The sequence below is a fragment of the Phaethon aethereus genome (genome assembly GCF_964289735.1).
Source record: "Phaethon aethereus genome assembly, chromosome: 1".
Lineage (NCBI taxonomy): Eukaryota > Metazoa > Chordata > Aves > Phaethontiformes > Phaethontidae > Phaethon > Phaethon aethereus.
Window position 1 is genome coordinate 35,321,269 of NC_138575.1, and position 25,343 is coordinate 35,346,611.

The window sequence follows — 25,343 nt, forward strand, 5'->3', positions numbered from 1 at the left end:
TGACGCACTAAAATTTTTGTCCTGATACTTCACATTCAACTGTAGTGAAATTCACAATACAAAACTCAAGGGATAAAAATCTTAACCTGAGTTTCAGAATTATGTAATGTGTTAGCACATAAATTTAAAAGTTTGAGTCTGTTCCATCAAAATACTTCAGTATGTGCAATAAATTCTTCTGACTTGTTCAGCGTGACCTCCAGGCTGAGTTGTTCTTTGTTAATTGCTTGTTTGTCTTTCTGTCATGGAGAGGAGGGGGAAAAACTAAGTTAACCCAAACCATCTTAAAATCATAACAGCGTAGCTCCTGTCTCATGGTGGTGAGGAGGAAGTATTTACTGGTTTTATGCACTGATTTTTTTTTTTCCCTCTAATACTGAATTTCAGAAATTACTACTGTAAGAATTTGCTCAAATGAGCTTTTTCAGCTAAGTATATTTAAGTCTGATAGTACAGATGATTGTATCTGAGTATAAATCTACTTTACATTTGTAAGTACAAACATAGTATGGTATGTGAAAAATTCTGTTTTAAAATTCTGGGGAAGAATCAATGTTAGACATTGTATACTGTTTGGTGGAGGTTTTTTAATCATTAGCCTTTTTGCTTAATGATTTGTAGCTTCTGCCTCCTCCCCTCAGTACTGCGTTAGTGTTCTCCAGCTTCTCTCTTACATTTTTGATTTGTACCCATGCCCTTCAAATATGGCTAGATCTTGGTCATTTAGTGTCTGCATCTAGCCGAGTCACAAGAACTTCCAAAGAAAAATATTTGAAAGGAAGCTAAACTGAAACTTAGTCCTGCATGTTAGTAATTCTAGGATGGCTCTTTAGATGTTTGAGTTTGCTATCACTCCCCTGTTACTGTGATGGAACTTCTATGGACTTAGGAATTTATAAAGAATTTAGTCAAGCTTTGTATTGCTATTTCATGATTGTTTTGGATGTTGCAAAGGTAGACAGTGTTTTTTCTCGAGTTCTTAACTTGGACTCTCAGCACAGGCTTGTTCCATAGGTTGTCTCTATTAGTATTTCTTATATTGAAAAATAGTTGAGGTAAAGCAGAGAGGAATGACAAACATGTAATGGACCTGCTCTTTTCATTCCCTGGGGAAAACTTCATTTTTGTATTACCTGATTACATCTTCTGGATGAATCCAAGGAGTATCCTAGAAGCTTTAGGAGGATGAATTGGGAAAAACTGGGGAAAAGAAAGGAGGGGGAGTACTTACTTATGTTGAAGCGTGGAGCTTCAATTTGAAATACTTACATGCTTTTATAATATAAATAATGAAGGTAAATCTGTCAAGTTTGGAGAGTAAATGAAATCTGTAATTAGCAAATTCAGGTAGTATGAAAATATGTCATGATAATTTCAGCTATAAATAAATGATAGCTGATTAACCTTAATGTTGGGTTTAGATTTGGCTTGTCTATAATTAAGGTTTTATCATTGTTAGTACTTATAATGCACTGTTTCTAAGTAACAAGAAAAATATGTCTTCAGCTTCCTCCCCACTCCCCCTCACAGAAAAAAAGAGTTTGAGAATACAGTTACATTTCATGTGACAGGGCTGCCCCAGGGGTTTGGGGATGTATCTTCAGTTTGGAGTGCTGCATGAGCCTTGGTTTGGATTCTGTGAGTTGAAAGCTGGTGTGGTCTTGTAATTGAGATTTGTAGCATTTTGCTCAAAAAAATAAAACATTATGAAACAAAATGTTCAAATGTAACTTAAATGTGTCATTAGTTCATTACAGAACTATTGCAAGACAATTTATTTTTGGATTGACTAAGTCCTTGAGTCAGATTGACTGAGTCTTTGCTGCTTTCAAGGAATGATGACTAGAGAATTTGTGGTAGTGGCTCCACCAAACACCCAAGAACATCCATTATGCTTCCTGATTAAATATTGACTTCAAATTGAGTGCTGTCAGTTTCTCACCGCTACTGTTACGATTTTTAGAAAATATTAGTGGCAATTTGTATAATTACTAAAGTAGTGTTTACAGCTTATACTGCGCACATGGAAAACAGTGGTAAGGTTGAAAATTGAGCCATCTTGACTTCTGGAAAAGAGCTACGGAAAAGTTTGCCATATGTTTTTTAAAGGGTTCACAAACTAGTCCATTCTTTATGAACTACTTGCTTTCCATTTAAACTGTAAAACTGCAGTAGCAGTTAATTGAATGACTATGGAATTTTCAGTTGGTTTATGCAATTTAATACAGGATTTTTTGTAATGAAAAGGAAACACTGGAAGAGTCTGTAGTGTTGCTGAATCTTTAGTTCATGAAATAGTAAGAAGTCAAACAAAAATGTTCTTTTTTATTTTACTAAATTCTGTTTTTTATGCTTAAAGCTTTAGGATCATTTTCTGCTGTATTTGGAGAAGAATGGAAGGAGAAAACTGATAGAGATTTTGTTAAGGTAATTTTAAAATTATTAAAACAATTTTGAACTTCATATGGTGGGTATCAAATCCTTTTAAAAAGGTGGAAAATTATAAGATATACTGGCATATGTTTTTTGGATTGCACTCAACTTTATTCCTTTTGATTTAAATATAATAGGACACAATCACAGTTGTCATAAAATGTTTGGATAAGCAGGAAGAAACGTATTAAGGAAAAATAGATGTAGTCGAATAAAGGGGTTCTGTGGGGTTTTTTTATAAGACAGCTAATGTATGTGTTATATGTATGTAATGTATGAGCATGTTGTAATGTATGAGGCAAACCATCACTCCGAACGTGCTCCCCCCTTCCTTCTTCCCCGTCTTTATATACTGAGCATGACATTGTAGGGTATGGAATATCCTTTTGGCTAGTTTGGGTCAGCTGTCCCAGCTGTGTCCCCTCCCAGCTTCCTGTGCACCCCCAGCCTTCTCGCTGGCAGGCCAGCATGAAAAACTGGACAACCCTTGACTGCTTAGCAGCAATCCAAAACATCAGCACGTTATTAATATTATTTTCATTCCAAATCTAAAGCACAGCACTATACCAGCTATCAGGAAGAAAATTAACTCTATCACAGCTGAAACCAGGACAGTGAGGAAAAGGAAGCCTGGCCAACATATTTAGCAAGAGAAAACAATGCTGTTTGTTTGGGTTTTTTAAACTGCCATGATAGGTAAAGAAACATTCTGGATTATGAAAATTAAGTCCAAAACATCAGAAGCATAGGAGAAATTTAAATAAGTTAGCAATGCTGCAATTTTGTTTCAGTTAAACCATGTTTGCACAAGGCTTTTTCCACTAGAGGGCATGATCTACTGTACAAGTAATGAAATGAGGTAAAAATATAAATAAAGTTTCTTTGTATAAATGTTTCATCTTTATTTTGGATGAGTGTTTTGAGGTGAATGAAAGCATGGAATGTATTATAGCTGAAAGAGGTTTGACATTTCAGCATATTTGCTATGATACCCAAGTTCCTGAAATTGAATTTCAGGTGATGATGTATGTATCTAAAATAGAAGAAACCTAGATTAAAATGTATTTTGATAACTTATACTGGACTGTCCTTGACTACTTAGCAACAACTCAAAACATCAGCACCTTATCAACAGTTTCTCATCCCAAATCCAAAACACAGTCTCACACTAGCTTCTGTGAAGAAAACCAGCCGTATCCTGGCTGAAACCAGGACAAATGTGAAGAGGGAAGTTGCTGAGTTCCTTATGAACTCATAGCTGGGTTTCTGCTCAATTTCTTAATCATCTCATATACTGAAATGTCTTACCAGTATTATAGAAAAATATTTGTTAGGAGCATTTTTCATTTGTTTTTATTTTTATGTAACTCAATTTTGGACAAGTTGGACCACAGTAGTGTTAGTTAAATGATAACTATTGCTGAAATATCAGTGAATAGATTCCCTAATCAAAATTTCCTAGAAAGAACAAAAAAAGTAAGCTCTGATATTTGTTACTATATATGAACTTGAAAATGTGATTCAATTGTGCTGAAGGTAAGTGTAAAAAAAAAAAAAAAAAAAAAAAAAAAAAAGCTTCATAATCTTTGTTTCCTTTTTCCATTGAAAAATATGTCCAGAGCTACTGTAGGTTGTGTTTTGGTTTGAGTTTTTTTTTTGAAAGCACTTAGCATTTCTGTGTTGACTTCACCCAAAACTGTCACAGACTGTTGCTGATCTAGAGCAGCAAGCAGTGCCTATCTACAGTCTAGATCTGTAAACATTTTAAATTACACAGAATTCTAATTTATTATATGCTCATTAATTATATAAACTTAAGTAATTGTGATATATAAGGACAGATGGTTCTGATAAATGTTTTTAACGAAGTGTTAAGTAGAACTACTGTAACTGCAATAAGGTTTACTAATAAGAAACTTGGATGCTCTCCAAGATCTATTTTTGGATATTAGAACACATGTGTAGTACCACTCTAGTGAAATACTGCTGAAAGCATGTCAGAAGCAGATCTAAAAATATCTCTAATGCCAAGAATCCAGATTTTTCAGAGTATCTTACTTCAAGCATTTGTTTGACCCTACTACTGGGTGTAATTTATTTTGTATTGCAGCTGTGGCAAAACAGAAATCAGGGGAAGCATTATGGGAGGTTCATGACATGAGAGAGATACTTGGTTGGCAGACTAGAGATTGTGTATCTGATTTTTAAATTTTCTTTTACAGCTTTAAGATTAATAGAATGGCTGTTGAATGTGTCACCCTCCTTTCACTGTTCACATTATCTTTTTAAAAATTCTTCTTTATTTGTTTAGGTTTTTTTATTTTGCTGCCGGTTGTTGCGTGTTGATTTTGTAAGATTGTCATTCTAGTTTGTTTCTGTACTATAATGGCAGCAGATTAGAAATTTCTGTAAAGATGAAAATGGAAAAGAGTTTTTAAGTGGGAGAGGAAAAATGCAGAATTATGAACTAAAGTACAATGATGGCATGGACACACGAATTAGAGATTTACAGAAAGGAGGGTGGGGAAAGCAATTTCTTAAGCGCATGAATTCTAAAGTAATAGGAATTGAATTGTGTTGAGTTTGTAAACGTTAACCCTCAGACCATAGTGGATTTCTCATGCGTTGGAGTTTTAGGGTTGTGGGGGTGGCTGAGAAATAGTAGAAAACTTGAAGCTGTTCTGAAAACGATTCTCATTGTTAAATTCAGGATTCATAGAGCAATCATAAACTTGGATTCTTGGCAACTGAATGTCAGTTTCTGTGTTGGTATGTCAGTTTTTTATGAAGGAAAAAAAAGAAAAAAAGAAATTCCTAGTCTTTGTTATCTGAAAATAGCTTTTCAAATGCAGTGAAACAAATATAGATGATTTGTGAGATATGTTCAGAATATTTAACGTTTCATTTATAAATCTACTCTTTATTAACTTTTTTCCAAGCTCCGCTGCCTACTTATTGAAATATATGAACATAAACTTGGAAATTTGGATTTTATAGCAGTGTTTAGTTTCTGTATTTCAATGTCTTTATCAGACCTTATCTATAATTTTAGAATTACGTATTTAAACTAAATATTTTCTGGAGACTTTTAACATTTGCTTAAAATAAGCTTGATTTAATTTTTAGTCTCTTAATAATACTGGTATTTTAAATTAAGAATGGCCATATGTTGTTCTTTATGATTTTTCTCTTCATTCTACTATATGTAGGAGTGGTATAGCATCACTGGTAGTATTTCTCCCATCATTTAAATACCTACACAATAACTGTTGGTTGTTTGGTATTCAGTCAGCTCTTGAGTTCTGTATTAATTTATCATGAAGAATTTGACATTTGTTACAGCACCAATACTTTGATTTTATATTCTGCTGTTCTGTAATTTTGACTTTATTACATTAAATCATTCTACTTTACATATGCGGGTTCATGATTTTTTTCAGTACAGTCTACTAGTTTGGTAAAATCATACTCATGAGCAAAGGAGCTTGCCTACTTAGTTGTGTCACTGCTGTTTCAGTTGAAGGTGGAGATGAAGAATGTGTTTCTTTATACTAAAATCTGAGGGAACCAATTACCTTTTTGAAAATTTCCCCCCTCCCTCCAGTCCTTACTGCATTATAAAAAACTGTTTGGAAAATGTGTAATTTCCATTGTCTTATCTGCAGCACTACATACTTTCTCACTTTCTACAGTGCTTCCCTCTAAACTGAATCAAAAATCTTTACTAGTCAGTGAATCTGTTGCATTAATTGTCAGAATTTGATTATCATTTTAGTTGAACCTGCTGTTAGCCCTTATAGCTATGTTAATTTGTTGCCTTTTGCCCTCTTGATTTTTCCTGGTGCTGTCAGTAAGTTCAAATCTCTAGTTAGTTGAAATGAGTGCATGTCCTTAGTTGATGATTGGAACTTCTGGCATTTAGCCAGTCATCTTGTATCTTGTTTTGTTTTATTGTCCCCATCCCCAAACTCTGATGATGTCCTGCCTCAGATGTTTTCTCATCTGTTCCGGAAGCTTTCCCATTTTTAACTGTTTAATTTCTCTTTGAATTTCTTCATGCTAGCAAGGCTCACTTGTGAGTATAGTTTGTCTTTCAAGAGGAACTTGTTTATGTAGCATGATTATGATCAGAAAGATTTAGCTGTTTTTTCAGCTATTTCTTTCATGTCTCCAGCAGCTGCCCACTATCTGATGTAGTATATGAATAATTGCATTGGATTTCTTCATGCACCATTAATTTCTGTTTACTTCTGTTGAAGCATTTGGATTATGTTCTTGGACTTCTTGAGATCTCTTCTAACTGTAGAGTTCCAAAATCCATACTTAGGCAGCTTTTCTGCTTTCTGTATTGCTTTGCATAATACTTCTCTGGTTTCCTTTTTTTGTAAAGTCTTACTTTGTTGTCCAAATTTTTCTTCTTTGTTTAAATTTAATAATTACTTTCTTTACTGTGCATTTATTATTTGAATCTTTCTCAGTGTGTAGAGATCGATCCTTATGCATTTAGGTGCCTGAAATACTTTTCAAATGTCACTTCTTGTCTCTCACAGGGATTTGTCAAGCTGACTTGACTCCAGTTGCTCTCATATTTTTCTTGAATAATAAGTAGTCATGATCATTGCTATATTGCATGATTTGTGTACTCAAACATCCAGTGTTTTTATGGACAGTAATTTGGTTAGTCTCATTTCCAGTGAATTCTATATAATGCTGTGCATCTTTCTCCAAAGGAACTTGGCTACTGACAGTAATCAGATTGTGCATGTGAAATCAAGTTCTTTATCTTTGTCCATGATCTCTTAGCATCTGCATGTCACATAGTCAAGCATTGTTTGTTTGCTTCAAGTTTTAGCTTTATATTCCTATTACCAGTATGTTATCATGTTCTAAAATATATATATATAGGAATAACTATTGACAAAGAGCATCACTTTCTCATCCTTTCCTGTTCATTTCTGTTGATATGTAGTATCAGATTGCAGCTATCCATAGTTTATAGTAGGGAATAAATAACTGCTTGTGGTGTTAAATTGATTTTTTTTTTTTCTTTGCCTCTGTGATGTAAGGATGTTTTTCAAAGGAATGCCCAGAAAGCTTGACTTAACTCATCTTTTTCCACTTTTGCCTTTCCTTTGGCCAAACAAAAATTCTGTGTGTTTCACCTTGTTCTCTTGTAACAGATAGGTTGCAAACATTGTATGTAGGTTATTTAGTTCTATTTTCTACCTCATCATTCTCTGCCCACCCCCATCCTTTTCGGGGATCTTTTCTGCTTAGGCAGGAAAGAAATGTTGAATGGACTGAGCGCAATCAAACCAGTCTTTCTAAATGCTAAAAAAATGGTGATTCAGGCCACCTCTTTCCTTGTAAAGGAATAGAGACTGCAGACTTATTCTGAATTTAAGACATCTGAACACTTTTATTCAAGAATACAAGATGGTGACCATTATAGGTAATCCTAGTACTTTGGAAGAACTGGTTGGATTTTCTGATCGCTTACTGGCAGGACGTGTGATTGCAGTGTGAAGATTTAGCTGAGACATGGAAACATCTGTATTTCACCAGAATCACAGAGGACAACTTTCAGAACAAGGTGCTATTCTTTTTTTTTTTTTTTTTTTTAATTGCTGTTTTTTCCCTACTATGTTGTAAGGGGTTTTGTAATTAACGAGCTTCATCATTCCAGTTGAGGAATGGAAAGTACCATTTACCTTCCTGAAAGTCAAGGACTTCTTTTTTCTTTTGTTCGTTCTTTCTGAAGAGCTCTTAAGTATCCTGGAATCAGCTTTGGGCTTCTTGGAGTCCTCTGAGTGAAAGATGCAGAATTCGTATTTGCTATTGACTCAGCATTATGGTTTATATGGGGGTCAGGTGAAATCTGTGTGTCATAGCATCTTTCAAAAAACACACTTTTTTTTAAATGTTTGGACATCTTGATTTTATGCCTGATAATTTGATTGAGACTTTGCTTGTCATAGGCCAGGCTAACTGCACTTTCTAGATTCCTTACATTCTGTACATGCAGTGCACAAGAGTATTTCTTCAAGCTGTTGGTCATCCCCTGAACAGAACAGTAACTTTTCTGAGGGAAGTAGTCAACTCTTCTATGTCATGGTGCTTACTAAAAGATAGCTTGTTGGAATGAAATGGAAAGTTGCTCTATCTTCTAAATAATTATAGAAAGATGCCTCTTTCCTTGGCTCAGAACTCACCTCAGCCATCTATGGTAAAGCTTTCGGGTGTTTTGGAGCTCAATATAGCAATAAATGCATAGCAGGTTTCCATCTGTACATTAATTGTTGCAACATGCTTTTCAGCAGCTAAAGTCCTGGGTAGTCCTGACCCCTGCGTAGTTAGCAGCCCATCTCTTAAATAGACACGTTAAATGCCACATGTAATAGTTTGTGTCTTAGCTACTTGGATTTCTGAACACATTGCCATTTAAGTTACTGGCTTGTTGAATGGAGGATGTAGGATAATATTTCTGAGTTCTTTGGTGATACCACTGGAGGTTTCGCAGAATGTTTGAAATGTGAAGTGTTCACAGGAAGCCTGGTTTGCTACTGCAGTAGGCATTTCACAGTTGCTGAAACACCCATGACAGATGCTGGCTTTGGGAATGCAAACCTACAATTTTTAGCAAGCAGAAGACTCTGGGACAGTTCTGCAGGTAAAGCAGTGTTCTTGATGAGCATTATCACCGGCAGTGCTTCTGTGTGTAGAAATAAACACTCAAGAGAGGAAAAAAAAATACGTATCTTTTTAAATTGTTCTTTTTGAAGTAGTATTGTCTGCATATTCATGTCCTCTCCTCCAGATTCTCTTCCTTTTTGGCTTTAAGAGCCTTTCCAGGTCTTCAGGACTCAGAGGGACTGAGACTGTGGGGGACGCACATTATTCTGGTGTGCTTCATGTAGGTAACAGGTCTTATACATATGCTGTAGGTAATCCTGAGGCAAAAATTCTCTAGTTTGAGTGGTTAGCATCTTATGCTCACAGCGTGACTGCATAATGAAACAATTCAAAGAATAACGGTTATGTGTAAGTAAAGTTTATTTGGTGCCTTGGTGTATCTCTCATTTTAGCTTGCAGAAAGGAGCCATTTTCTGTTCTTTTCTGAAAAAGGTAATCTCATCTGAGCTGACAACTAGCATTGTTTAACAGACTGCTTCTTTAGGAAGGGGAGACTTTCTCAGTTGTTCAGGCAACTCATGTGGATCTGTTTATTCTGTGAGTTTTAGGTGAGCTGTACAGTTTTCCAGCAATGTATTCCTGTCCTCATCTTAGCCATAGGACTTTGAGACTTTATCTGTAGCAGTGTCTTCATCTGCAAAAAACTTGAATCTTCATTTTCCATCCCTTTGAGAACATGTCCAGGGTAATTTGCCTTCCAGATAGAAAAATTTTCTCACTTAGGGCTTTATATTGCCTGAGGTTTTAAAATTTTTCATTTTGGACTATACTTAAAGTATTACGAGGCAAAAAAGTGGATTATTGGCGGATTCAGCTAGCAAAATGTGATGATGCTGTTTTAACATTTAATGTGTGACAACAGTTTTAACATTGTATTGTGATTGTCTTTGGCATCTTCCAAAGAGATTCAGGTTGAAGACTTTAAGTATCTGTGTTCAATATTCACTTTTCAAAAAAAATCCTTAACTGGTTAAACAACTAATCTTTAAAAGCTTCTGAGGTTTTTCTTTTTAAGTATTAGTGAAATGTGAAGATGTATTGTCTTCATCGCTTTTCCAAAAGGAAACATCCTAAAGGAGAGTGTATACTGACTGGTAAATTTCCAGACAATATATTTCTGCGTGCTTTTTAAAATAATGACTGAAACCTTTTCCTTAAGTAGTCTCCTTCTCTAAAAGTAAAGGCAGCTCAAAATGAAGCACATTCTGCACATTTTACCTGCATACCTTGGTCTTCTGTGGCTCTTGATGATAGCCTCAGTATTAATTAGGAAAATCTGTTTTTCACAAACAGTAAGAAGTTAGACTTTTGTCTGGCTGTTCTTGTCGTTGCTAAAATGAGGTAATAATCCTTTCTGTGCAAGTAATCCTCTTTACTAAACAGCACTTGGATGTCATTTAGCAGCATTGCAGTGGAAAATAAAATTCTTTTCCTTTCAATTTAGAAAATCTGTAGTAGTCTATTTTTCACAAAAATAATAGTGTCAAACTTGGTACAAATGCTGTAATTTAGTAATTACATTTGCATAGCAAAATTTCCCCTGCTGTTCAGCTGGTTGTACTTCCCATCCTTCCCTTTTCATCCACATTTATTTGTGGTTTTATTCTGTGATCATAGGCAAAAGAGGAGCTGTATTTCATTAGTAAGTCAAAGAAATGTATGAATTTTATCAGTCAAAGGAATGTTTATATTTTATTATAATATACACATTAGAATGTATGTATCATATATATCAATATACATCACAATGTGTATTTTTATTAGCTTGCAGAACTTAATCCCTTGATTAATTCTTTAATTTCAACAGGAGCTAGTCACGTAACAACCATTTGCAGATCAGACCATGTATTTGTAAAGTAATTTCAATTCCAGTCTGCTGAAGCATTCTGTTTTGCTTATATTTATAAAGAGTTTTGGTGATGGTGGTTGTTGCTTCTCTCTTTTCATTGATTTATGATGATGTGGAAAACATAGTAGAAACTTAAAAAAGCATCTCCAGATAGAAATCTGGCTGTTCTACTTCTGGCAGGAGCTTAAGATCTACTGAAACTGAGAGGAGTCACTGTCTTCTGCTTTAGGAGTTTACTGTTTGTAGGAGGTGAAGGAGGATGAAATGTACATTTTTTTGCACGTATAATTGCTGTATTTCTAATTGTTTGTGGAAAACTGTCTGAATAGTTTCAGTATGCGCTTCAGCAAAGTACTTCTGTGGTAGAGTTGATTGATGATGAATGCGTACTTCTGGTGCTTGAGAGGAATGTAATGTATTGGACATCTTGCATATCATCCCATTAGTGAAAAATATTGTTACTACTAGATGAATCAAGGTACTAGGAAATTTTAAAAGAACAATCCTTTTTATAGTTTTTCAATGTTTTAAAGTAATATCATCCCCTAGAAATTAACTGTCTTTTTAATTCTTTCTTCAGTTTTGGAAGGATATTGTTGAGGATATTGAAGTTCGTGACCTAATTTCTGACAGAAGCAAATCTCAAGGTGAGACATCTTGACTAATCTTAATACATACCTGTTGGTAAATATAGCAAAAGAAGGACTAAAACTTATTTATTTACTTTGTAGATATTCCATCGGAAGAATGGATTTGGGAATCCTTATTTCATCCACCTCGCAAATTGGGCATTAATGATATTGAAGGGCAGCGGGTACTTCAGATTGCAGTGATTTTACGTAACCTTTCTTTTGAAGAGGGAAATGTTAAACTTTTGGCAGCTAATCGTACTTGTCTTCGGTTCCTGCTACTCTCTGCTCATAGTCATTTTATTTCTCTACGGCAGTTGGGGCTTGACACGCTGGGAAATATTGCAGCAGAGGTAATGTGCTTCAAAACAGAACAATTAAAATATAATTTGATAAAGGCATTACTTTAGTGTTAATTAAATAAATTGCTTTTTTCCTTGATAATTTGATGAAGCAGGAAATAAATTATTCACTGAATTTGTAAATAGCAATTTCAGAAGAAGTATTCAGGGCCAAAACAAAAATATAGGATGTGTCGGTTTGCTTAAATAGAATCACATGGGGAACACTGATTGTATAGGGAGGTACAAGATACTCATAGTGCATAATTTTCAGTTTAGTTTCCCAGAGACAAGAAAGGAATTTAGTTAAATTCTGCAGACTGTACACTAGCTTCTTTACTTTATAGTTATAATCTTTAGTCATAATTTCAAAATAGTATGTTTGAGAAAGGGAGTGGTAGAGGGTTTTATGCCATGTGTAGTGGGTACCAGTAAGCTAGTCGTACGCCACCAACTAAACTGCCTGAATCATGTAAGGCATCCTTTTCTTTTCAAAGAGGTTTGAATATAATAAAAACACACTCTTTCAGTATGTCATATCATTGTGCAGATGAAGTATACAGGTTTTATAGGTAGATATGTTCAGATATTCCTTATATTTTAAAAAACAATGGATAAATTAAATGAGTAGGTATTGGAGAATGAGACTTGAAGTATTGGTCCACTGCTGAATATTGGAAAAAATAAGGCGTTTTCATTTACCATGTATCCAGCTTCTCTTACAGAAGAGAGAATGTTACATATTATAATGTCTGAGAGCTCTGATTGAGAAGCAGAAGTGGATAGAAGCAGGATGAATGATTGTGATAGCATTTGGGAAGGAATGTTTGTAATTTCTCAAGTTCTGTTCTTTGTTGGATATTAAAATATATTTGTGTTTAGTATTGACTGCCTGGGAATACAGTGATTTTCCTTATTCTGAGCACTGGAAAGTGTAAATTAGACTGCTACTTCAGAAGAAAAGGGGAGAGGGCCTCAAAATGCTAGCCACAATAAAAAGCTCACAAGGTTCTATTTTTGTGAACACAAATGTCATTTAAACACTTGAATATTATATTTTGATATGAAAATTTAAGGATTTGAGCCATTATTACTATATGAATAGTGTTAGTCATAGATTTTTTTTTTCTTTCTCATCAGCTTCTTTTGGATCCTGTTGATTTCAAAACTACTCATCTAATGTTTCACACTGTTACAAAATGCCTCATGTCAAGGGATAGATTTTTAAAAATGAGAGGTAAGATCTATAACTATTCTGTTGTTGTATTAGAATTGTAATTAATTGCTGTTTAAAACTATTTTGTATTTGTTCTTCAGGCATGGAAATCTTGGCAAATCTTTGTAAGGCTGAAGATAATGGTGTCTTAATTTGTGAATATGTGGATCAAGAATCCTATAAAGAGATCATATGTCATCTCACGCTACCAGATGTGCTGCTTGTAATCTCAGCACTTGAGGTGCTATACATGCTCACAGAAATGGGAGAAGTGGCCTGCTCAAAGATTGCTAAAGTAGAGAAGAGCATAGGTAAGAGAGAAGCAAAATCTATTACTCTCACCTATGTAGGAAAACAAACTTAGGAATATGTGATCAAAAATGTGGCTTGATAATGTATGTGTGCAGCGTAGGGGTGGATATAGAAAGAAAGTTTTACTCGCTGTGTCCTCAAAGCAATTAAAGATGCTAATAATTAGGGAAGCTGAAACTGTTGAAGTAGATTTTTTGGTGTTTTGTTGCTGGTGGTGGTATTTTTTAATGCCATGAAGGAAGTGTGTATAAAAAATAAATAAATCTATAGAAGCATGCAGAGGCTTGATTTCTTTCAACACATGGCAACTTTAAAGCAAATCAGTATGTCCCAGCAGCATTCATTTGTCTTGTCCTAATGTTATTGTCGGTTTTACATTTAATACTTTAGATACATTAGTATGTCTGGTTTCTATGGACATCCAGATGTTTGGACCTGATGCACTTACTGCTGTAAAACTCATTGAACATCAGTGCATTAGCCAGCAAGGAGTACCTGATGTCAGACCACAAGTAATGGATCACGGTTCTTCACAGGCCCATGCAACAGGTATCCCAGGTTAGTATCACTGCAAGAGAATGCAGTCATCTACAAATGTCCTATATGGCATGTTAAAGCTATGTTAGCCAAAACTGTTGTGAAACAAGCTTTAAAAGGATCTTAATACTTTTCAGTTCCTCATCTGAAAATTTACTGAAAGTTATGTACACTCCTCATTTTAACTTGTTCAGTGGAAAGAAAAAGTATCCATTCCCGATTGTTCCCATGATTTGCAGAGAATTAGATGCCCATTTTATTTGTGCTTTACATGGAATAGTATTGGGCAGTAACATATAGTATGTGATGAAATCGCAGAGATGAGGTAGACACACAGAATCATGCCTCGATTGAAGCTCCTAAACAGCTTATTGTGTGATGTGAGCCAAATTTTAACTATTATTTAAAGCATGAAAAATGTTTTCTTAATTGTAAATTAAATTGTAATTATGATTAATTTTTTCAGTTTTGTTTAGGAATTAAATACTGGCATTTTTTGAAGGTGATGGCACAGCTCACTATTATTGGTCAGGGGGAATAGCATAGGTACCTCCTTCTGTCTTCACTAATAAAAGCACATAGCAGTATACCACAAGTGCACACAAAATGGAACATAGGTATTTGTTTTGGGGGAAAAAGTGGAGAAAGAACCATCATGACAGACACTGGCTTGCATGTCTAAGTGTACTGTTTCTGGAATGGGTGCGCATAACAGAGTGAAAGTGAGTGGAAAAAAATGTGACTAAGGGAATGAACAAAAGTGAATAGAAGGAACCGATGTGACATTGCGACAAAATTCTTTCAATTGTATTCGCTTCCACCTAGGAATTGGAAAAATAATTGTGGTGTATTTGTGCCTCTTCTAGTGGAGTATTGTGCCACTCTTAAATCATGCTCAATACTCTAAAGTACTGAGATCATGGATCGTGATTGTGAATCTGGAAGCTGTTGTTCACCAAGTGCTTACATCATCTTTGCTCTTCAGTGGTGGCTATGGCCTTGGCATGCCCTGCTTCACTTTGGTAAATTGTGGTGCAAATCTGTAGTCTGCTTAGTGCACCTTTGTGACTTACGTTGGCTGGATACATCCTTGCTTACAGACGCAGGAGAAACTGTAGCAGTGAAAGTCATGAAGTTGAAGTGCTTCATTCAGGAGAAGAAACATAGTTTCAGCAAGTTTTTTTTTCTTCCCCTCATTCTTCACAGCCTCTAGGACAGCACCACATGTTGCTCCACCACCGGGAATAGTAGAAATAGACAGCGAGAAATTTGCATGTCAGTGGTAAGTGTATAGTTCTATTCAAATACTTTAATGAAGAAGAAAACCAAAGAAAAATGCCTGTACTCATGTGTCACGGAATTTTCTAGCTTGCTTCTATTTACTGTTAGACTCATTTTTCTGAAAAGTATAAGCAAAACCGTTGTCATTCCTTTGAAAAAGTATGAAAGAAAAAGCTCAACCAGAATATTCACTCTTTGACAGTTGATACTTAAAATTAGTTGTTTTGTCTCTTAGAATAGAATTTGATTTGATTTTTAACTCTGATCTTGATTTTATTTATTTTTTGAATTGTCAAACAGCATTATCTGTTTCATGAGTGTTTTCATCTGGTAATGTGTTGCTATATTACTGCACCAGTACAAAAGTAATGATCACATTATGAAGCTAGGCACTGCAAAACTCCCATGTGATCATTGTGAACCACAATCAAGTTAAGGAAGATCAAAGCCTTTTCCATCCAAATTCTCTTGCTTCCAACTAATATTGCTGTTGTCAGATATTTAGAGGAAAACTATTCCGCCTGTGGTTCTCATGCAGACTGCAGGTGATCTTTCTATTGAACTATTTGACTGACTTGCATCTACTTACATTCTAAATATTTGTATTAATTGGTTCCCGATGGGACCCTTCCACCTCTGCTGCTCCACAACTCCTATGTTCATCAGTTGTCTTACTGATCAGACAAGGGCCTTCAAGATAAAGTGGGTAGAATTTGTCAAAGCTTAGTGCTTTTAGGTCGTGTTTTACTTGTACTTCCAGCAACACTTTGATTATATGAGGGAAATGTTGCAGATTCTTGTTGGTCAACTGATGTTGTTCCCATGCTTCTGTTTGCACACTGCAAAGTATTAGTGCGCTACTGAAAGACTGAGAAATTTCACATCTAGACATTTTAAACAGGGAATCATGGATTTGGAATCTCTGCAGCTCAATTTAGCAATCTGCAAGTTGGCCTCTAGCCAAAGTTGGTTTTCTAGGCTGCCATTTCAATTAATGGAGTGAGAGATTCCGTCAATGGTAAAATGAATTGCCTTCACTTGCCTAGTTTCTGATGACATTACAAATTGACCTTCTGTTGCCACCTTCTCTCTGTTGACTAGAAAGAGCACTAGAAATCTAGCTTTCAGTAGTAAAGTTGCAGGCAAGGTGAATTTTGCACTCAGTGTAAAAGGTAAAGTAGAAATTTTGACTGATAAAATAAGTATGGGTAGGTACCATGCCGCAATTGTGCGATACCATCCAATGATGGAAAATAATGAAGCAAACCATAGAGCATTATATCAGGAATACTTGGAATGCCTGCTTTGTTTCTGATTCTGTGTGCTTCTGCAGCTGTCAGTGTTGAATACTTTTATTTTATACTTGATTTTCTTCTTGTTAGTCATGGGTAGATATAGCTAGTGAAAAATAAAAATTAACACCTAGTCCTGAAAATTCTCCTTAAATACTAACTGTGCTGCCAAAAAAAAATTAAGTATGCAAAATGAGAGCAGAGGAATAGCCTCTTCCAAGCATTTTTATCAATGCTAACATGGAGTGTCCTATATTCATGTAAATTTCATGGTATCTTTTAGTCATTGTTTCCCATTGAGAGAAATGGGAAAAATGAGTAAATCGTAACAGCAGAATTTAGAAAAGTTACTATCTCTTGGAAGCAGCAGAAAGACAAGGTATTTAAACTGACCTTCCTGGATATATTATTAGCCAGCTTAGCCCAAGTAGGAGTCCTTGTAAGGTAAGTGCATGTGACAGTAAAGTGCTAATCACAGATCCTGTTTCACCATTGTAAGTCCTGAATATCTTCAGTTCACTGGTACTGGTGATAGTGTGTCAGCTTACTATGACATACCCATCTGGGCAGTAATTTGTCTGATATGCCAAGTTTAATTAACACCTGGACTTTTTGTATATACAGTGCAATGTCAATTTTTGTAATAATAAAGTTGTAACTGAACTGCAGGAAAAATGTCATTATACGTATTTGCTCTTTACTGGTTAAGAGTGAACACAATTTAAAGAATGTAATCACTTTTTTTTTTTCCTTTTGAAGCACGTAGTTATATTGGGAGTGTAGGACTCTACAAAGGAGAATGCAGTGTAGTTTTCCAAAGTGTTAGCATCATATAGTAAATGCTGACAATTTAAAAAATATTTTTATTCGGTCTGAGCCTATATTCTGGTACTGGTATTTGAGCGTGGTGCAAGAGTTGTTACTTACCTCCATTTGCTGCTGGGGATGAACTGTTCTCATGTCTCTGGGTTGCAATAATGGATCTGAAAGAAATAAAATGAAACTGATAGAAAGTGTTTCCTTCCCTCACAACTTCTTGGGTAGGGGTTGGATGGTTTGTGTGCTTGTGGAGAGTCTGTAGAGATACAAATACTTACTCTCCCTGGAAACTGAACGTTAGGCAGAACAGGTTGTTCAAGGGTTTTATTGATGTCTGTGTAGAGTGGGCCTCCAGGAATGAGAGTGTGTGTGTTTGTAGTCTCTTAGAATCCCAGTCCCCTCTTTCCTGCCTTCCCACCTGTATCAGAATGACAGGGTTGAGATTGTTATTTTACCTCTAGTTTTACTTGTGTTTTAAAGTAAGACTGCATTAGCAGATCAGTTAACAAAATCTTGGTTTTGATACAGACATTGGCTTTTGACAGAAATTTCTGATCAAGAATTAGCTAGCATCCAGTTTTGCTAAAGTAGAATCATTAAGAAATGAGAATAGAGCTGTGGGGAGGAGACATCACCAAACAATGTAGGGTTTTTTTTTGTTTCTGAATATACAATAAAAAAAGCATATGTAGCAACTATATTGCATATTACATATGTAAATAAGACATCGCATCTAAAATTGACCACATGTATTGGGAGTCATATGTGTTGAATCATAAGCAGTGAGAAGGAGAAAGTCTGGAACAGACAAGACAGTATACTAAAATGCTGTTTTCCATGTTGTTACCAGGTCTCAAAAGTCTCTGGGATACAGACAGAACTGTTTTAACAACATTTTTATAAATACTCTCTATATTTTGCTTCATAGTTTGTTTTTTCATCCTCAGGTTGAACGCACATTTTGAGGTGAATCTTGATTGCTCAGTCTCTCGAGCAGAAATGTACTCTGAATACCTCTCTACCTGTAGTAAATTAGCTCGAGGTGGAATCCTAACATCAACTGGATTTTATAAATGTCTGCGGTAAGACAAAAAGTCATGCAACAATAAAGAAACAATTGTTCTATTTCAGGATCTTTGATAGGGTTCCTTCTCTGCTTATAGCCCTTTTAATAATTTCCAAAGTAGGTTTTGGCGGTATTGTATTTTTCATTTAGCTTGTATGAGATCTTGGCCAACCATCTGGCAGACCTGTTAGTCCTCAATGATTAATACTCAGGTGCTATTGGAGATTCCTGCTGTATTGCAAAGATGCAGGCATTAGCGCAGTTACTCTACACAGAAGAACAGTGAGTTAAAACAAAAACATTGTAAAAAGATTTGAGTTATTGCGTTTATTAACATAGACTTATGTTGTGTTTGGCAGAACTGTCTTTCCAAATCATACAGTGAAGAGAGTAGAAGATCCAAGTAACAATGGCCAAGCACATATACATGTGGTAGGAGTGAAAAGGAGAGCTATACCACTTCCCATTCAGATGTACTATCAGCAGCAACCAACTTCGTCTACCCCAGTTGTCCGGGTTGATTCAATTCCTGATGTGTCTTCGTCTCCTTCGCCAGCAGGTTTTTAAACTAATTAAATACCAAGTATTTTGCATTGATTCTGAAATGGCAATAAAAGACAAAAGTTTTTGAAAAGTGTTGGAAGTTGAGGCTGCATGTTTTCATTGATTTTATTCAATAATGTTAGGAATAGTACTACAGTACGTACTTGCGTGCCATTCTAATGACTTGTAACCAATAAACTTGTCGGCAGACAAGCCATTGTTGCTGCATCATTAATTCAGATGCAGTATAGCTGAGAAGGGAAACTGTTTTATATAGACTTAAAAATTCAAGCCTTGGATTTTAAAAAAATTGTTATGTTAGTGTGTTTTGAAATAATTTTTGCTTCCAAACTTTCACTGTGTTTATTTCAACAGGGATCCCACATGGGCTACCAAGCGTAGGAAATCACTATCAGAGGACCCCTATTAACCAGTCTTCAACTTTGACAGCAACACAGATGTCTTTTCCAATTCAAGGTGTTCATACTGTGGCACAGACTGTTTCTAGAATTCCACAAAATCCTTCTCTTCATACACAGCAGCAACAAAATGCTCCAGTGACTGTTATACAGAATAAAGGCCCAATATCCTGTGAAGTAGTGAAGGCCACAGTAATACAGAGCTCTGTTCCCCAGTCTGCAGTTCCTGTTACTATTGCAGTAGGAGGAGCACCACAAGCTTCTAATCAAAATCACAGCACTACAGGACAACAGCCGTCTGTTACTGTTGTTAGTTCTCAGACGTTGCTTCACCACCAACCTGTAATTCAACAACAGTCTCCACTGCATGCAGTGGTACCAGGACAGATACCTTCAGGCACTCCTGTTACAGTAATTCAGCAAGCTGTACCTCAGGGTCATATATTTGGCAGAGTACAAAACATACCAGCATGCAGTTCAGCAGTTTCACAGGGTCAGCAGCTAATCAGCACATCATCACAACCTGGGCAGCCATCATCTCAGCAGTCCTCTGCTGGCAACCAGCAACAAGATACAGTCATCATAGCTCCACAGCAGTACGTCACAACCTCTGCATCTAACATTGTTTCTGCCACCACAGTTCAAAATTTCCAAGTAGCAGCTGGGCAGATGGTTACAATCGCAGGTGTCCAAAACCCACCAACATCTAGGGTAGGGTTTCAGAATATTGCACCAAAGCCTCTGCCATCTCAGCAAGTTCCACCCACTGTGGTACAGCAGCCGATGCAGCCACAGCAGCAGCCTCCACCACCGTCCCAGCAAAGTGTAGTGATTGTAAGCCAGCCAGCTCAGCAAGGTCAAACATACGCACCAGCCATTCATCAAATAGTGCTTGCTAATCCAGCTTCTATTCCCGCTGGTCAAACTGTCCAGTTGACTGGACAGCCAAGCATTACTCCATCTTCTTCACCATCCCCAGGTCCAGTTACAAATAATCAAGTCCCTACAGTTATGTCATCTTCATCTACCACTCCTCAGTCACAAGGACCCCCTCCTACTGTCAGCCAGATGCTTTCTGTAAAGAGGCAGCAGCAGCAGCAACACTCACCAGCATCATCGCAGCAGCAGGTACAGGTACAACAACCGATACAAATGCAAGTTCAGTCACAACAAGCTAGTACAGGAGTTGGCCAACCTAACTCTGGTGAGTCTAGTCTGATAAAACAACTGCTTCTTCCGAAAAGGGGCCCCTCAACTCCAGGGGGGAAGCTTATACTCCCAGCTCCACAGATTCCTCCACCTAACAATGCAAGAGCTCCTAGCCCTCAGGTGGTTTATCAGATGGCCAATAACCAGGCACCAGGTTTTGGAGTTCAAGGACAGTCTCCAGCTCAGCAGCTGCTAGTTGGACAGCAAAATGTTCAGCTGGTCCCGGGTGCAATCCAGCCCCAAGGGCCAGTACAAACAGTACCCATTTCTAATTTACAGATATTGCCAGGCCAGTTGATCTCAAATAGCCCAGCAACTATTTTCCAAGGGACTACTGGCAACCAGGTTACGATAACAGTTGTGCCAAATACGAGTTTTGCTACTGCAACTGTGAGTCAGGGAAACGCAACTCAAATCATTGCTCCAGCAGGAATTGCAGTGAGTGGAGCACAGACAGGAGTTGGGCTACAGGTGCAAACACTTCCAGCTACTCAAGCACCTTCAGCTGGACAATCACCATGTACTGCTGCTCCCCCATTCAAAGGTGATAAAATAATTTGCCAAAAGGAGGAAGAAGCAAAGGAAGCAACAGGTTTACATATTCATGAACGTAAAATTGAAGTTATGGAGAATCCTTCCTGCCGAAGAGGAGCTGCAAACACCAGCAATGGGGATGCAAAAGAAAATGAAATGCAGGTGGGAAGTCTTTTAAATGGGAGAAAGTATAGTGACTCCAGTCTACCTCCTTCTAACTCAGGGAAAACTCAGAATGAGGCCAATCAGTGCTCACAAGTCAGTAATGGGCCATCATTAGAAATGGGTGAGAACGGAGCTCCTGGAAAGCAGAACTTTGAACAAATGGACACACAGGAAATTAAAAATGATTTGAAGAAGCCCCTAGTTAATGGAATCTGTGATTTTGATAACGGAGATGGTTCTCATTTGAGCAAAAACATTCCAAATCACAAAACTTCCAATCATGTAGGAAATGGTGAGATATCTTCAGTGGAACAACAAGGGAATTTGGATGCCACGCAGCAAGATACTGCCAAAGGTGATCAAGGGGAAAGAATTTCTAATGGGCCTGTATTAACTTTGAGTAGTTCACCTGTTGTAAGCGGTACACAGGAGGCTGCAAAACTGTTAACCCAGCAACTTAGTGGTACCAACACTGATTTACCTAATGGACCTCTAGCTTCAAGTTTGAATTCAGATGTGCCTCAGCAACGCCCAAGTGTAGTTGTCTCACCGCAATCTACAGCCTCTGTTATACAGGGGCATCAAATCATAGCAGTTCCACACTCAGGACCTAGAGTGTCCCAGTCTACCCTGTCATCCGAAGTTCGGTCTACTAATGGCACAGCAGAATGCAAAACTGTAAAGAGGCCAGCAGAGGATAATGACAGGGAAACTGTTCCAGGAATTCCAAATAAAGTAGGAGTTAGAATTGTTACAATCAGTGACCCCAACAATGCTGGTTGCAGTGCAACTATGGTTGCTGTGCCAGCTGGAGCGGATCCAAGCACTGTAGCGAAAGTAGCAATAGAAAGTGCTGTTCAACAAAAGCAGCAGCATCCAACCACGTATATACAAAGCATGGTCACACAGGTATGTTGTGGTGTTCTTTTTATGTTTATTACAACTGTGATTCTTACTAGTGCTGTGAAATAATGGGGGTGAAAATGTACACTCGGTCAATATTTTAAATACTGTGCAACAGCTATTCAGAAAATTATGGTTTCTGTTCTTTCACGGACTAAAGTTCTAACATTTTGCATACTGCTTCAATGTCAATAACAGTAGTGGAATTTAAAATAGTTTGCAGCTTGATAATACACAGTAAGGAAAGAACTGCTCTTCCTTAAAGGATTAACTGTTCTGAAAGCAATGATGATTTGTTGTATAGTCTTGTAAAAATGTCAGAATTGTTCTGCATTTTATTCTTGGTCCTTATTGCTTATGAAGAGGTGAATATGTCTTTTTTTGCAAATTAATCACCGCAACTTCTGCTGGATTGCTAAAATGAGTTGGAATTTCTTGTATTTAAAGGTGATCTTGAAAGGTTTGCTTTAGGTGTTTGCTACAGTCAGGAGAAAGTATTGTTTTGTAAATTTTTTGAAATATTTATGTTTGATGTGAAATATTTGTAATGTTTTTTTAATTGATACAATATGCATTGTTTGGTGTTTTTTCTGTTCGACAAACTTTGGAGAGGGCTTTTTTTTTTCCCCTCGATCAATTTTTTTTTTTTTTTTTTTAACCATTTGAAAGTGGTTACTCCCTAACCCTTTACTAGAAATGAGGTATGGCTGTCAGTTGTGTAAGCATTAATAAGTCCAGATAATCATGTTTAAGGTTATTCTAGTTTCTAGAATTTATTTTAGCTTTCTACATGGATGGAAAATTCCTTTCCAAAAACGTTTCTAACCTGAATAGGAGCAAAAAGAATAGAATAGTAGGTCTGGCAGTTACAAAGTTCTGATGGACTGTGGAGAGGAGAAATGAAATCTTGAGTGTATGTTAGTGCCTGTTGACCCTGAGGTAAGACAGGTCTTTTCTTCCTTTTTTGGTTGGTTGGATTTTTGTTTGTGTGTTTTTGATGGGGTAGCAGGTATAGACCTTATGGACTTAAACAGAGCTAGAACTCAAAATTCAACAAGTGATGGCTACTACTACTTCTTTTTTCTGTGTCAACTTAGGTTTCTGTTGAAAGCTCTTTTGCCTTTTCTTCATCTAGTTGTCAGAAATCATGACTAACAATTAACAAGTTTCCTTTCTTTTTCTTTCTTCTTTTAACTGCCACACTGCACAGAGCTATGTTTTTAAAATGTCTTTAAACTCACATGTGAATTTTCACTTAGGTTTTATCAGAGATATCTGTATTTTTCTGAGACGTTATTTATCTTTGTTCTTACTTGAAATGAATTGACCAAAATGAAAGTGTCTTTTGGCAGCTTAGGGAGAATGAGCTAGATTTTCTGTAGTGTGGATGAAAAAAAGCAAGCTATGACTTGGTTTTTACAGCGAGTGTCTTTAGCTGTTACACAGTTTGAATTTCTATTACAGCTTTGCTAAGGATTTGGCTGAATAGAAAATGGTATGGCCATGTCTCTGGAATGGAATGAATATTACTCATGGTTATTTATTCCCTGGACATGTGGATGACAGGAATTTTCAGTTGTGTTTCAGACAGACAGATTTGAAACACAGACTTTCAGATTTTTGAGAAGAGGGGAGTAATACAGTTAACTATTTAATTTGCACTGTATTAGCTGTTCTGTCACGATAATAGAGAAAAAAAAGAGAGTATTTTCTGTACTGATACTTTCTTTTTTACACTATCACTAATATCACTATCATTAATAGTTCTTACATTTTCCATTACCTGTACAAACAGAAATGCTGCCAGCTGGGTATGCCATTCAGTACAGATTTGCAGATCAAAATAACTTGGTTTAATGTCTGCTTCTATGGAAGTTAGCTCATTTTCCTGTCTGTAGGATGTCCTTGCTTTCTTCCAAATTACAGGAATGTGGGAGAAAAAGAGTGTATTAGTTTTGATCTTGGTGAACAATCTAATTTGTTAGCTAATTGCCTTAACCATTATATATGGCTATTTATGAATCATGGCTATCATAATGCTAAGTACTGACTTACAATACAACCCATTTTATAGTACTCTGTTCAGATACAGTGAACATCATAGTTTGGCTTAAAACTTCTAAGGATCTTTGCCACTCCTTTAAAATTAATGTGTTAGACTATAAACGGTACCAAATCATTCTGGCCAGCTCTTTTTTTTTTTTCTTTCTTTTTTTTTTTACCCTCCTCAAAGCTGCTGAGCAGCTGTAATAACCATTGTTTTGCTAGAAAAGCAGACATTAAGTGTTTCCAATATTGAGTCTGCTTTTAGGAGTATCTTTAAGAGACTCAGAAATAATAAGATACAGCCAAATTCTCATGAACACAGTTTGAGTTTTAATTATGACTTCTTTTGAGATTAGGCCCTGTATAATATATTTTCTCCCTCACATTTTGAGAGTCATCCTTGTATGATAAGCAACTTTCTTGTCCCTGACTTTGAGAGGCATCAGCTAAGGAAAACTGTTTTCACTTGAACATCTGCATTGGTTTATCCTCTCTACAGTATCTAATGTATGCTGGGTGTCTTCCAGAAGAAATAGAACATGGTTCTTTTTGCAGATGGTGTGAAATTTATTATAAATACAACCCACTGTAGAAAAATGGTGAGGGACAGGGAGTAAAGGGGTATTAGCTATGACAAAATTACAGAGCTGCTGAAGCTGTTAGTGCGTGATTTCCTGTTTGCTTGTTATCTTACAATTTTATTTTAAACTAGAGCTTGTATTTCAGAGGAGTGAGAAAGGGATAGAAGAAGAAAACTTGTAGTAAAATCACAACCCAACCGGAAGGCTGGAAAAGGAGATGGGAGGGAAGAGGAAGGAGTATTGCTTATGCAACTACAGCAGGCTTATTTGCCATGAACTGCATAGAGAAGGGGAAGATGCTTGAACTGAAGACAAGGAAGGACAAACAGGGGAAGGAAGGGAACAGCAAAGTAAAAACTAAGGAAAGCGAGAAAAAGAGTGAAATAATTCTTAAGGGAATGTAAAAGTTAAGAGTTTTGTTTCATTATATGAATGGTAGTTTGAAATGGGCTGGTACTATATGCTTGGGGGGGAA

The 25,343-nt window shown here is 36.5% G+C and overlaps 1 protein-coding gene across 1 annotated transcript in view; it reads left to right on the top strand.

The window, feature by feature from the left end:
* ARID2 (AT-rich interaction domain 2) overlaps positions 1 to 25,343 on the top strand; it is a 109,126-nt gene that overhangs the window by 61,508 nt on the left and 22,275 nt on the right. Inside the window, exons 6-15 of the mRNA XM_082004983.1 lie at positions 2,360 to 2,427; positions 11,556 to 11,622; positions 11,707 to 11,957; positions 13,086 to 13,182; positions 13,263 to 13,472; positions 13,864 to 14,031; positions 15,217 to 15,292; positions 18,350 to 18,484; positions 18,828 to 19,027; positions 19,387 to 22,247. Coding sequence (XP_081861109.1) covers positions 2,360 to 2,427; positions 11,556 to 11,622; positions 11,707 to 11,957; positions 13,086 to 13,182; positions 13,263 to 13,472; positions 13,864 to 14,031; positions 15,217 to 15,292; positions 18,350 to 18,484; positions 18,828 to 19,027; positions 19,387 to 22,247 — 4,133 coding nt within the window. The remainder of the gene's footprint in view (positions 1 to 2,359; positions 2,428 to 11,555; positions 11,623 to 11,706; positions 11,958 to 13,085; positions 13,183 to 13,262; positions 13,473 to 13,863; positions 14,032 to 15,216; positions 15,293 to 18,349; positions 18,485 to 18,827; positions 19,028 to 19,386; positions 22,248 to 25,343) is intronic.